This window comes from Nyctereutes procyonoides, unplaced genomic scaffold, assembly GCF_905146905.1.
Source record: "Nyctereutes procyonoides isolate TBG_1078 unplaced genomic scaffold, NYPRO_anot_genome, whole genome shotgun sequence".
Taxonomy (NCBI): Eukaryota; Metazoa; Chordata; class Mammalia; order Carnivora; family Canidae; genus Nyctereutes; species Nyctereutes procyonoides.
Window position 1 is genome coordinate 17,986,530 of NW_026575033.1, and position 14,678 is coordinate 18,001,207.

At 39.5% G+C, this 14,678-nt stretch overlaps 1 protein-coding gene across 1 annotated transcript in view; it reads left to right on the plus strand.

The window, feature by feature from the left end:
* FREM2 (FRAS1 related extracellular matrix 2) overlaps nt 1–14,678 on the plus strand; it is a 165,789-nt gene that overhangs the window by 72,373 nt on the left and 78,738 nt on the right. The window contains exons 3-4 of the mRNA XM_055317329.1: nt 997–1,143; nt 6,865–7,095. Of these exons, the coding sequence (XP_055173304.1) occupies nt 997–1,143; nt 6,865–7,095 (378 nt within the window). The remainder of the gene's footprint in view (nt 1–996; nt 1,144–6,864; nt 7,096–14,678) is intronic.

A 14,678-nucleotide genomic window follows, 5' to 3' on the forward strand; every position in this document is an offset into this window, starting at 1 on the left:
TCATTCTCTCGGTGTTTCCCCTTGTGCAGATTTTTCTGCCCTCAGTCCATTAAAGTCCTGAGGTTTTCCGGACTCATTTCTTTTTCTCTAGAGTAGCTCTCTCTGTGTGAACTCAGAAGAGGAGAAACTAGAGTTAAAATGGTGCCTCTGGCTGTGTTTGTTATTTGGGCTTCTTCCCACTCTTTTCCAGAAAGACTTAAAAGACGTCACCAATGCCTTTGTTTATAAACCTCACTTTACTCTGAAATAATTGGTGTAGATCAAAGGAAGTGGAGGGATACTGCAGAGTGATGAGCTGATCACCATTTCTCCTTTCATTTTCCTAGCCTAGCAGCTTTCACATTAGAGAGATCACACACAGCTTGGCATCTCCTGACAGGCAGGCTGGCTCCATTGTGGTGGGGAGATGGGGGCCCAGAGCCTTATCTGGAGAGTAGAATGGAGTCAATGAAAAGAGCTGTTTGCTCTTAGGAGTGGAGTGGGGTAGAGTGGGGAAGGGAGGCGGAGAAGCGGTATTTGTTTTTTCTTAAGTGGTTATAATTAAAGCTTTCCACCCAATTGCTCCGTGAACCAGAAAAAGGTATTTGTGAATTTGTGTGTGTTTTTAACCTCCCAAATGAGCCTGCAACCCGCTTCAGTAAGAAAACCTGCTCTCCGGCGACACCTTGTGGAGTGTGGGTTATCCTGCAACTCGATGGAATTGCTTCTGGACGCCGTGTGCTCCTTCCTGCCCCGTTGCTCCCTACCCTGTGTGCTCCTTACCCATGTTGCCTTCTAAAGATCAGGGAATTTTGTGAAGGATTATGTCGACTGTTGTATTTTTGTAGGACAGTCGCCGAACAGAAGCTGTATCTCCAGGTGTGTATTCTGGAGTCGCGTGTCAAACCAAGTAACTGTAGTGATTCTTAACGTTGCATCATTAAAGTCATCGTGGAATTTTTAAGGTCATTCATTCAAGAAAGCACTGATTTGGGGCTTTACATTTTTGTTTTCTAGGAGGAAACAAATTAACCAAGCAACATTTTCGTCTGAATTGGGCATGGATCTCCTTTGAAAAGGAATATTACCTGATCAATGAGGACTCCAAATTTCTAGATGTCGTTCTTAAACGTAGAGGGTTTTTGGGAGAGACTTCATTTATAAGTAAGTTTAATTTGCGCTTCTGTCTCAAAATCCCCCTTTTTCTAGTGAAAGTTCATAATTTTACCAGGATTAAGATATGTTTACTGCTCTAGATTTAAAGCTTAGGGGAATGTTGACATTTAAAGGTTCTTTAACTGCTAAAGAATCTGTCAAGAGTTTTGTGTCAAGGCTAAATCACAGAGACAAAAGGCTGCAAATGTAGGAAATGTGTAACCAATTGCGTACACCTCTCCAAACCTTCTACCTACATATGATCTTTCTCTGATATAAGGTTATTTAACCTTACAAAAATGTCGGTAAACACTCATAAGTTAAAAAATTGTAAATGTCACTAGACCTTAGAAGAGGCTTAGGCGAATCTGTAATTTAACCATAAGATACAAATCTGCAGGAATGTCAATGTAAAAAATATATGAGGGCCACTTTAATAATAAGCAAATGAAAAACCATTCAGTAGCCTATTACACATTGAAGTGTAATTTACTATTTGTTGCATTAGAATGCTCTGCCACAGGTCACAAAAAGTTACATAAAAGTACAAAAAGTACATAAAAGATGTACATTATGGCTTTTCTTCAGAACCAACAGTAAAATATTAAATGCTGTTTTGCTGCTTTTCCCTTTTAAATCAGACTGAGAATCAAAAGCAAAGAAGAAAGCCTATTTTCAAGCCAATCCAAGCTCACATTCAATTTCACGGAGGCATAAAATAGAGAAAAGTAGGTATATTGGTAACTTTAAACACTAACATGGCACAAAATATTTGGCATATTGATGAAAAGTGATAGCACCCCAAGCACTCATATTATTTTTGGTATTGTATGTTTTATATACATCTAGGCTGATAGAATTTTCATGAGGTAAAAGAGCTTTCATTGTCAGCTAAGATAGGAATCTAGGAAAATGTTGGCAATAAAAAAGAATAAAAACTGAGCAATCCTGTGTTTGTCTGCAAAACAATTATTTGAAAATTTGCAAAAGCCTTAATTAGTAGATCCCTATGCACTCGCACGTGCCCACTCACACACACACACACACACACAAACCATGCCTTAGCCACAGCCACAGTCCCCACCCACCCACCTTGTTCCCTCTGATGTTTGGATGCTGGATATTAATTACTCCCTTTTTTCTTAAAGAATGCTTTTGGTTTTTAACTGTAGAAGAGGGATTTTCACACTAGGGTCTGCCGATCTCTTAGGATTACTTAGCTCAAGGGGAGCTGGTCCACCTGCAGGCCTTGGGCAGCCAGGGCAGCTCTGCTTCCATCTTTATTCGCACGCACCTCTTCTCAGCTGTCATTTACACTCTCTGTGCCAACCTTTGAAAGCACAGGGAACACTCCTGTTGCTCTCTGGTTAGGAGCATGTTTTCTTTGCACACACACACACACACACACACACGTGCTCTGCAGACCAGGAATCTCATCCTGTTTTACTTATTGCGAGTGATGAGCCTTAACTGTGCTTTGTGCTTGAGAATAGGGGGAAAATAACTAAAACACAGAGAACCTTAGCAATTCTTAAGGATGCCTTCACCTATATGCATTTTGCCTGACTTCCTGGTGGGTATACTCAATTTACTCACATACACAAAATCCACTGCAATTCATGGAAAAATTAATAGTTGAAAGATATTTTGAAACGGGAAATCTTTCCACATTTTTCTCTTCGTTTTCTTTTTAAAGCTGAATCCTAAAATGTCAAACAAGAGCTCTTTTTCTCTCCCAATGTTATTTTTTCTGTGACCTCTTATTTCCTATGGGTGGAGATGTGCTCCAGCTATTCTACAAAGGTTCTTTAACTCTCCTTGGTTAACCTCACGTTACTTAGTAACCTGGGGAGATAGGAAGTTGGAAAGACTTCTGTGTGTGGCCCACACCCATCAATCACTGAAGATGGCAGTAGGATTCAAGCTGGGATAGAGAATAGAAGGCAGATTAAAGAGGAAGGCAGCCTCCAGGAAGCTCTACAATGAATGTGTTTCAGGTTCCTGTTTCCTAAAACCTCCACTTTGACTTACGAACTTTTAGAATTAGATAGCTTACAAGATCTCTAAAGGCAGACTATCACTTACCTTCAGGAGCACAGCTAGTAAACCATGAATTACATGAAGTGTATATATATATATATTTTCTCAGAGGTGACTTTTCATTTTATAACCAATATAACCCATTAATAAATTAAATATGTCTTTGCATTTCATAAAGGTGTTTGAATTTCAAAGATTTTATTACTGCCAGTTATTGAGCATTTACTAAATACAAGATACTTCATTAAGCACATTAGGTACTTTTACTTTTGTCTTTTACTCCTTACAACTTACTTTGTTTGCTAACTCAACCTAATATTTTCTTGAGTGCTTACTCAGTGCCAGGCATTGTGTTACATAATGGACTATGAAGTGGCCATCATAGCTGACATTTATTGAGTTCTTATTATGTGCCAGCCCTAGTGCCCAATACCTTACATAGTCAACCCCATAAGAGGAGTGTCATGATAAACCCCATTATGCAGGTAAAGAAACAGAGAGGTTGTCAGATGTCCAAAGCTACCAAGGGGGCAGAGCTGAAATTTGGCCCCGGAGCTAACTTTCTGAACTACCCCACCACGATGGTGCTTCTTAAATTCTCCACAACTGAGGAGGTTCATAACTTGCCTGAGATCCCAGTGCTGCTCTGTGGCAGAGGTAGGGTATGAAATCTATTCTCTCCTTCCAAAAGTACCTTGCTTGACCTCTGGTGCCATTTTTTCATGCCAGAGGAAAAGATGCAATTGTGGTTTCATTCAGTAAATCAAAGTAATATGTTTTGTTTAATAATTAATTCTTTTTGAAAAAAATAAAAGCGTAAGTTTAAGCCCAATTTGTAAGCTTTTGGATTTCCAGAATTCTTTTTGCCCCATCTAATAATGTTACTTATAACATATATGGTTTACCAGCTGAATATTTGTATCTCCAAGTAAGAGCATTTTTTGAGCATTTTCTGGCCTCCACAGTCTATATGCCATTTCTTCATCCTTTATTAAAATGGGCACCTATGTAAAGGTCCTTGTGGAGTTATGAAGTATTTAGTATGTGTCTACCTACTCTCAGATTTTAATGCACATGAGTTTTATCTGGATCTTGTTATAATGTTGATTCTGATTCAGTGGGTCTGGGATTTCTAAAATTCTGCATTTCTAATAATAAGCTCTCAGATGTTGCTTATGCTGCTGGTCCATGGATCACACTATAAGTAACAAGATAGATAAGCACTATACTCAGAGTAGTTATGTGTGTTAACTATAAAAAGAAAATCTTTATTTTTGATCCAAAACAAGTTTAGTATTTCATCTGTCTTATTTTAATCCTCTAAAAATATAACCTGTCCTTTTTAGTTTTATCTCATGTTTGAGAAGCATATCAACAATTTAAGACAACAGTCTTTTTTTTTTCCACAAGATGAAGGGGCACCTGGGTGGCTCAGTTCAGTTAAACATCTGTCTTCGGCTCAGGTCATGATCCCAGGGTCCTGGGATCAAGCCCCTCATTGGGGTCCCTCCTTAATGAGGAGTTTGCTTGTCCCTCTCCCTCTGCCCCTCCCCCCTGCTTGTTTGCTATCCCTCTCTCTCTCTCTCTTTCTCTCTATCTCTCTTTCCCTCTCCCTCTCTCTCTCCCCCCCAAATAAATAAATAAAATCTTAAAAAATTTGAAGTCCATTCCTCTTTGCTTGGCGAATCAACAGTTTTGCCTATTTATAACTTACATATAATTGGGCATATTTTATAAAATCCACCCAAAAAATTATACATGTTTTTAGCAGCAACAGTGAGATTTGGTGTTATAACATACGATTTTTTTAGGTGGATAACTTGATTATCACTTAGTAAGGATGACTAGTTGGAACTAGTGGACGTTCCTTGTATTATACTCATTCCTTTTTGTCTTTAACTGCCTTTTGAATCCCAAGGAAAATTGCATGATTGCTAAAATAAAACAAAACAGAGAAGTGGGCAGTGGTTATCAGACACCAAATAAAAGATTCTTTGCCTGGCTCATGCCACTGGGGATAGATGGATCAATGAGCAACATGTACACTGGAATCTCAGAGAGAATGATTCCTATCATCATCACCTTGGCAGTGAATTATGGTGGACCCAAGAGGTGTTGACAACCTGTCTGTGTGCATTAGGAACCAGAGAGCTAACAGGAAGTCTGTAACATTCAACAAAATATGTAGTGCTAAAATTCCTGATTCTGTGCACTTTTTCCTACTGACATTAAATAGATCATGTTTTATCTACTAATAAAAAGGAAATGCGGGACCCCTGGGTGGCTCAGGGTTGAGCACCAGCCTTCAGCCCAGGATGTGATCCTGGAGTCCCAGGATCGAGTCCCACATCAGGCTCCTTGCATGGAGCCTACTTCTCCCTCTGCCTGTGTCTCTGCCTCTCTCTCTGTCTCTCTCTCTGTGTCTCTCTCATGAATAAATAAATAAAATCTTAAAAAAAAAAAAGAAAATGCAACATTTGTATCTCAGTTGTTTTTCTGAACTCTGTAAGACAAAAATATTTTAATGAAATATTTATTTTCATCTTCATTTAAAGATGAGACTAGCAGTAATGTTAGTCAGGTGAAGCAATAAATACACTAATCTTACATAAGGACTGTTATCTAAACAGAAGACAGAACAACTGTCTGAAACAATTAAATGAGAAATGTTAGACTTTATTTTCAGACTTTTAAATCTAATAGTTACAAGATTTTATTTTTCCCTTTTAAAGCCTGTTTTTCCTACCAACTTCTCTCAAAATGCCAATGTTTAAAGAAATATGCTTGAAAATTATTAACTTGACTTGCTAAGAGGTTCTGATTCAGCACTTAGGATACACTAACACAAGTGCTACTGCAATTTTATAATTTTTCTATGATATTGAATTTGTTGACTGCTGACTATAAATAATCTACGATTTGAATACATGGTACAGTAATGTTAAGGATCCTCTTGTAATGTAGTGAAAAACTCAGAGATCCTTCAGCCTCCCCAGCTCACTGCAGTTTGACCATCAGAGTAAGCCAAACATACTACTTATAATAACTATAAATATTTAGCTCTCCCATTCTGTTCACATGGTTTCATGGAATTCTGAAGAGTTCCACAAGAAAAAACCTGAATGTGGTCATGTTGAGAATCACTGAATTAGATTCTTCTAAGGCTCCTAGTTCTAGTAAATGTGTAGACAATATTGTAATTCTTTATTATGCTTGGTTATTTACGACTTTGATTATCAAAGAATTCTTGACTAACAGAGTTTCTTACTGGTTTATATTTTCTAGTTAGAGATTTTTTCTTGTTATTTATCAAATGACACGTGCAGCATAAACACATGGAAAAGTAAATATGGAGAGTTTTTAGACTGAACCATTTGCAGGAGTGAGAATATTCACAACACGAATAATCAATTTACAGGGTCTTGCTTTATAAGAGGTTCCATCTAACACAAACATAGCTCAAAGAATATACAGGAAAACCATCCTGAGGTAAGAATAAAACAATCATGAGCTGACCAACACACCTACAGGAGAACACTTTCACTGTGGGACCTGCACCCAATTGTCCATTTCATGGGATCAAAGCTGGATCTAGTGAAATGTAGGATAAAGTAACACAAAAAGTTAACAACAGGGAAAACCTAAATAATCTAATTGAAACTAAGAAAATGATACCATGTTTTTGTGAAGGTATTGGCACAAGAGATGGGACTGCAGAAAAAGACAAAGACTTCAAGGGCAAAGCACAGAAACAAGTACAGTTCAACCCAGGCCAGACCAGGGCAACCTGGAGAGTGCGGATCATGAGCGATGGGGAGCATGAGCAGTCGGAGACCTTCCAGGTGGTTCTCTCAGAGCCGGTGCTGGCTGCTTTGGAGTTTCCCACAGTGACCACAGTGGAGATCATTGACCCAGGAGATGGTAAGAGCTATCATCAACTTGTTTGTGTTGTTGCTGTTGGGTTTTTAATGACAAAATACCTTATAAAGGAAGTTTTAAATTCAATGTTTCTGTGGGGAGAATGTTCTAGTCTAATGGGACCATATTCTCAGATATGCTGATGTGAAGAGGAAGCCAAAAACTAATAAATTAATAAGGGAAGAAATATTGTTCCAAGTAAATAAACCACAAATGCACATAGGATTATGAACATATTCTTTCTCTTCTAATTTTATCCTTTATTTTTTTAAATATTTTTTAAGATATTTATTTATTTATTCATGAGAGAGAGAGAGAGAGAGAGAGGCAGAGACACAGGCAGAGGGAGAAGCAGACTCCATGCAGAGAGCCCGACATGGGACTCGATCCCGGGTCTCCAGGATCAGGCCCTGGGCCGAAGGTGGTGCTAAACCAGAGCCACCTGGGCTGCCCTAATTTTATCCTTTAGAAATGAATATTGCTCATCTCATTTTTTTGAATTGGTTCTTCACTTCTTAAGGTCTTTTAAAATTTCCTTTAAACAAATAGTTTAAGAACTAGACCATTTAGGGAGTAATTTGCTTCCCATAATATTTGATTGTTCAAGTTTCCTACATATATTTAAGAGCCAGAAATTTTCATTTGGCCCATATGCTTCCACATTTGTTACATAAAACATATCTGACCTCTTCCCGCTCTTCGGTGACTTGTGTCTTGTATTTTTGCTCTTAATTTATTTCAGGTGATGCTTCTTTGTTAGGGCACACCTTTGGCTGATGTTGGTAAAAGTGAATCTCACTGCTTTTGTGTGTAACTTGACCTCTTCCCTCCCCCTGACATAGTTCTACAGTGCTGGCTTGTCTCAGTGCAGTCAGGAGGAAAAAAAAAAAGGGAAGAAAAGAAAAAGGTTGAATGGCTTTTTGAGAGTTGGCATTTATACAAAGGTTGGAGAGACTCTTCTAAAGCTGAAATCCTGTCAGAAGCCAGACGTGACTTTCTTTTCAACTGCCAGCCTACTTTATTTTGTCAGGCTGAAAACTCTTAAATTTTCTGTGAAGATACAATCTACTGAGTACATGAAATGGAGACGTGTGGAAACTTCTGGGTTAAAAGACTGAACATAATTAGAGAGTGTAAGAGAAATGGGGCTCTGAGTCTGTTTGTTTAACATCTCTCCTTTAGTTTAATTTGAAGTTCAATTATGTTTATACTTCCTTTAAAGAACAGTTGGCATTTAATTACATTTAGTTTTATCTGCACTATCTAGGTATAAATAATTAAATTTTCTTCTAGCTCTGAGTTTTGGATGAGTGCTAGCATAATAAACAAGCCCGTGGCAACTGTAATACATATAAACTGGCCCATCAGTTAGAGCCTGTGTGAAGCCATTTCTTTTTTTGTTTCTTTCTTTTCTTTTTTTTTTTTTTTAAAGTAAGCTCTAGGCCCAGTGTGGGGCTTGAACTCATGACCCTGAAATCAAGAGTCACATGTTCCACCGACCAAGCTAGCCAGGTATCCCTGATGCCATTTCTTGATATATTATTTGCCAGTTGGTATAATTGCCAGTTTACCGTAAGGAATAAGACACTTAAACTCATGGAGCACCTGGGTGGCTCAGTTGGTTGAGTGTTGGACTCTTAGTTTTGGCTCAGGTCGTTATCTCATGGATCTTGAGATCATGCTTAGTGGGGAGTCTGCTTGAAGATTCTCTCCCTCTGCCTTTCCTTCCCCAGCTGTCTCTCTCAAATCTCTAAAAGAAAAAAAAAAGATACTTAAACTCATTTTGCCTTCCTATGTATATGCTCAGAGTAACAGTCTATACTTTATACCCAGAATAGGTCAGATGAGTGGAATTTTAAAAATACATGGGACACCTGTGTGGCTCAGCAGTTGAGTGTCAGCCTTTGGCTCAGGGCATGAACCCGGGGTCCTGGGATCCAGTCCTGCATTGGGCTCCCTGCAGGGAGCCTGATTCCCCCTCTGCCTGTGTCTCTGCCTCTCTCTCTGTTTCTCTCATGAATAAATAAATAAAATATTAAAAAAAAACATACATACATCCTGAATTCTCATGTGTTCATAGTTATACTCTTATAATACTCTGTTTATTTGTATTTTTTAAGTTACATAGTTGTGATTTGGGTAAAGACTTTAAATAACTATGCATTTTATTCAATTCATGAGTATCTATGTCTCCTGCAAAGATAATACATATATTTAGGTGCTTCTTTATTTTGCGTGACATACTACTCATGCCCATATGAATGTTCTACAATATCTCTCATGCCTCCAGATGTTGTGACCATCTGGCTGTGAATACAGTTGACTCTTCTCTAAAGAGTGGGGAGTCCAGTCACTATGTCTTCCTGCATCTTCTGTGCAGGATGGCAGCCTGCCTCAAAAGGCAGACACCAGTGAGAACAAGTGCACCCCAGTCCTCATCCCTGGATGTCCTGGTGTGGCCATGAATAGGAGGGAGCTAGTCTCCTAATGGCCACATGCAGATCTTGCTGCCATGCTGGTACCTTCCCTGCCAACTAGAGCAGGGCCACTCGGGCACAGCTCAACTGTCAGAGGGGACTTCAGAAGCCCACATTTTTGTTGAGAACAGACATATTTTGATGCATGAAAATGGAGGACTGAAAGGGAGATTTTCCTTCTACTCAACAGAGTGCTTTGGGAGCATGGAAGAGGGATATGGTATTGTGCCTTGACTATGGATATCAACAGCTTCCTAGACAAACGGGTTTAGTCATTTACTGAGTACATCAATAAATTCAGTTTCCTCATACACTGAAGTCTGCAGTACAAAGAGGAAAACTGGAATAGAAAGAAAATAGAGCGCCAAGCAGAGATTTTAACCTCTCTCTGTAACCCCTCTTGCTTGCCCCAGGTGCTTGTGGCCTTGGAGGCACTCCCATGGAAAATCTTCTCTTGGTGCCATGATTTCTCCCTCACTACTTTGTCCTCTATGCTTTTATCCTCCCCTGTTTCAGTTTGATTCCACAATCTCCATCCTTTACAGATGCACACAGAAAGTTCCAGTGGGGAGGGAAAAGTATGTGAAGCGTTTAGGTCGTGTTCTGGATGAGGAACTAACTTGAAACATCTGCTGGGGAAGCTTTTCTCCCTCTCTCCTTTTCCAGTTTCTCCCATAAACCACGCATTTCTGTCCAAAGTTAGGTGTGCAGAAGACCTAAACATGGTGCTGGACCTGTTCACCCTCTGTCAGACCAAGTACAGGAGTGGGCTCCAGAGCTAAGGGCAAACTCCAGACACCTAGCTTCCATTTTTATTCATAAGTCAAACCTGGTGGTACTAACAGCAAGTCCTTAAGGTGTAGGAAGAACCAAAACTCAAGGACTCAAGGTCTGAAGTTACAATGCCCTATGTGGGACTTATATGAATAACTTATCTTAAAGAGTTGGCCAGTATAGACTAGATGTATAGGATAAGTATTATATATGATCAACTCTGCGTTAGCTGAGGCTGCTATAGCAAAATCTAACACACTGGGTGGTATAAGCAACAGACATTTATTTCTCACAATTCTGGAGGCTGGAAGTCCTAGATCAAGGTGCCAGCAGATTCAGGCTTGTGGTCTGCTGCCTTCTTGCTGTGTGATCACATGGTAGTTCTTTGGTGCATGTGAGTGGAAAGACTGAGAAAGAGAGAGATCTCTTCCTCTTGTTTTAAGGATACTAATCCCCAAATGAGGGCCTCACCCTTAAGACCTCATCTAAGCCTAATTACTTCCTGACCATTCCCACCTCCAGTAGCATAACTTTGAGAGTTAGGGCTTCCATGTATAAATTTCAAGGGATACATTCAGTCCACAGCAAACTTTAATAAAGAAAGAAAACTTTTTGTGAAATTTATACTAATGCTGTTGGAGTAAATGACCTAAGTGATACCAGACTGCATTTCTGTTAGTTAATGAAGAAACTCATTGGAACTCATTGAACACCTGACTTGAATATTCCGTGGCGCTGTGTATTTTTTCTGATGAAGTGCTTTGATCATTTCTATGTTGAAATTTTATGTTTGGTAAAATCCTACTTCATAATAGTGGGAGTAATTTTACCTTTACAAAACCTCATCTTAAAAATAAACAAGATATTTCCAGATGTCACTTGTTGCCATTAACAGCCTACTGTCTTCCAGTTTCTCTCCCATTCCTTCAGGCTTTTGTCCCCCTGCTCCACTGAGCCAGTTCTTGTAAAGATAACCAGTGACTTCACTTTGCCAAATCTAATGATCGATTCTCAACTTTCTTGACTTGTCAGCAGCATTTGAAACCTTTGATCGGTCCCTGTATCTTAAAAACATGTTTTGCACTTGGCCTCCCTTATCCACACTCCCTTGGTTATTCTCTTCCCTGGGACCCCTCTCAGCCTCCTTTGCTCAGTCTTCCTTATCTCTCTGACCTCTAAATGCCCTGAGGCTGGTTCCTGGATCCATTGTCTTCTTTATCTACAGTCCCTCCCTAAATAATTTTATTCTGACTAGGACTTTATATACAACATGCCAGTAACTCCCACTTTTATCCTTCCAATCTAGACCTATCCACTGAAATCCAGGATTGTATACCCAACTGGCGAATTTGATATCTCACCTTAGATATTTAAAAGACACCTCAAACAAACAAACAAATAAATAATAAATCTTTATTTTAATATGTCCAAAATGGAACTCCTGATCCACCCATAAATCTGATTCTCATGCAGTCTCCTCCACTTCTATAAACAGCACTTTCATCTTTCTAGTTGGTCAAGAAACTTAGAGTTACCCTTGACTCTTCTGTTTTCTCACATACCACAGCTGATCCATTAGAAAATTCTTCTGGGGGGGATCTGGGTAGCTCAGTGGTTGATTGTCTGCCTTTGGCTCAAGTTGTGATCCCAGGGTTGTGGGATTGAGTCCCACATCGGGTTCCCCGTGGGGAGCCTGCTTTCTCCCTCTGCCTGTGACTCTGCCTCTGTGTCTCTCATGAATAAATAAAAAAAATAAAATCTTAAAAGAAAAAAAAGAAAAGAAAACTCTTCTGGCTCTTCCTTTGTATGTCCTGGACACAACCATATTATATCAGATTTGCTGCTACCGCCTGATCCAGTCTTCTTTGATCTTTGTCCTGGATGGTTGCAAAGCCTCCCAACTAAGCTCCTTGCCAGCTCTTGGCCTTCAATGTCTATCTCACAAGAGCCAAAAATAATGTTCTTAAAATATGTCAAGTTACAGTAGCCCCATATTCAAAGACTTCTCATGCTTTTATATTGAAAGATGGATAAATATACACACAGACAGTGGACAGACCACATATTAAAATACAACTCTGACCCACAGTCTACAACAACTGGGGAGCAAAACCACAGCCTCTGAAGCAATCAGCCTCAAATGGTCAAAATTTTATCAATAACTGAGAGCTTCCCTCATTTTTGTCCTCGTTTTCAACTGAAGACCAACCAGAGAAACCAGATGTGCACCTGTAACTAGTCACATAGGATGCCCCACTTCTTGTTAGCCTGCCCACAGCTTCCCTGTACCGACAGCCTCTTGTCAAGGCACACTTGCAGCCTCTCCTTTATTCCACTATAAAGCTTTACAACTCCTCCACCTGCCTTTGAGTGTCTGCCAAAGACAAGTGATGATGGCTGACTCCTTTGCTATGGCAGACTTTGAATAACCATTGTGTGTTTTCATCCCATTGGGTAATCTTTGATTATTTGCATAATATTTTACTCTGACTTAAACCCAAAGTCCTCCCAGTGATCCTGAAAGCACCAAGCCATCTTTCTACCACCCACCTAATCACCATTTCACTGGTCTCATGTCTTGCCCTTTCTTACTTATTCAGTTTACTCAAGCCACATTGGCCTCCTGGCCATTCTTTATACACGCCTGGCACAACTTGGCCTGAGGCCCTTTTCACTTGTTCATTCCTTTGCCTGGAATTCTCTTCTGTAAGTCATTCATGGAGGGCATCTGGTTACCACCTTGCAATCTCAGCTCAAATGTGACTCTGTCAGAGATACTTACCTATATAACACAGGCCCACCATGGCACATATCCTGCCCTGGCCTTTGTCCCCTGCAGCACACTCTGTTCTCTTCATATGACTTGTTACTTCTTGACATACTATACATTCTTGTATATTTGTTTATTTTGTTCCTCTTCCCCACCCCCAACTAGAATGAAAACCCCCTAAGACCAGAGATTTTGCTTACTTCCATATCTCCTCTGCCTAGTAGGAGTGTGTGGCAAGTACAAGTCACCCAATCAATGTTTGATAAATGAATAATTAGTCATAAAATCTTGTATCCACCCATTTTGGCTTTTTAATAGTACTATTTTTAAAATTGGTCTATCAGAATCTCAGAAGAAAACAAATGACACATTCAATTCTTTAAATGTAATGATTTAAATTTAAATTAATTCAAGTAATTTAAAAAGAATGTAATAATATGACTATTTACAAAGTCAAAGGCAAAGATTGGGAAACCACCAAGCATACTAAAGTCTAGTAAGAAAAGGCACCATTACCACCTCTAGGCCTGAGGGCAAGAGAAGAAGTTAGCTGAGCCCCAAGAGTGAGCGAGGGAGTCCAGTGGGCCCTTTACTTGGGGAGGAAAGGGTGTGGCCAGCCCTGAACCCTGAAGGAGCCAGGGGAATGAAGGCCACAGACCTCATTCTACTTTTGACCTCCAAGTCCTGCCCATGCTCCCCTTTGGCTGACCCAACTGGAAGCCAGAGCACAAGGGAAATCTTTGATGTGGCTCATATTAGTCAGCAACTGGGGTACAGGGCAGGGTGGAGAGGATGGATCATGGACCCTCTTGAGCACTTATGTCTTATTCTAATGGTCTTTTGTAATCATCAAAAGCAGTATGGCTTGCTGTTTTAAAAATAACTGTGAAGCATTTTCTAAGTGTTTGTGCGACTTTCAGTGAAACAGACTCACAGTCACCAAAGTGTCTGTTTGTGGGTTATCATGTCAATTTATCAAGCTAAATGTTCTACCAAACTCAACATACTTTTACATTGAGCTGTATTTTTCACCAATTTAGTTATGCCATTTTTATTATCTAGTGTGTCTTTCAACTACCTTAAAAATGAATCATTGAGACTTACTATATAAATACAATGTTGTATACTATGTGTTATTGTTCTTTTTCTAGGGGAGGAAGGACATACCAAAGGTATGTTCCTTAGAGCTGATTCATAGACTTATGAATTCTTAAGAAATTGCTACTTATTTATTTTTAAGATTTTATTTATTTAAGATTGAGTGAGAGCATGGAGGGGGTGGGGCAGAGGGAGAGGGAGAAGCAGGCTCCACACTGAGCAGGGAGCCTGATGTGGGACTCAGTCCCCAGGGCCTGAGCCAAAGGCAGATGCCTAATCAACTGAGCCACCCAGGTGCCCAAGGAACTGCTATTTAAAAATCAGGCCAAACAAAAAATAATCAAGTGTTGAACAATGCATTATTATATATTTTAATCATTAATCATTCAAAAGGAACACATTTGATGTAAAGAGTACTAGAGTCCACGTTATGAAATATAAATTTTAATTTCAACTCATCTAGTAAG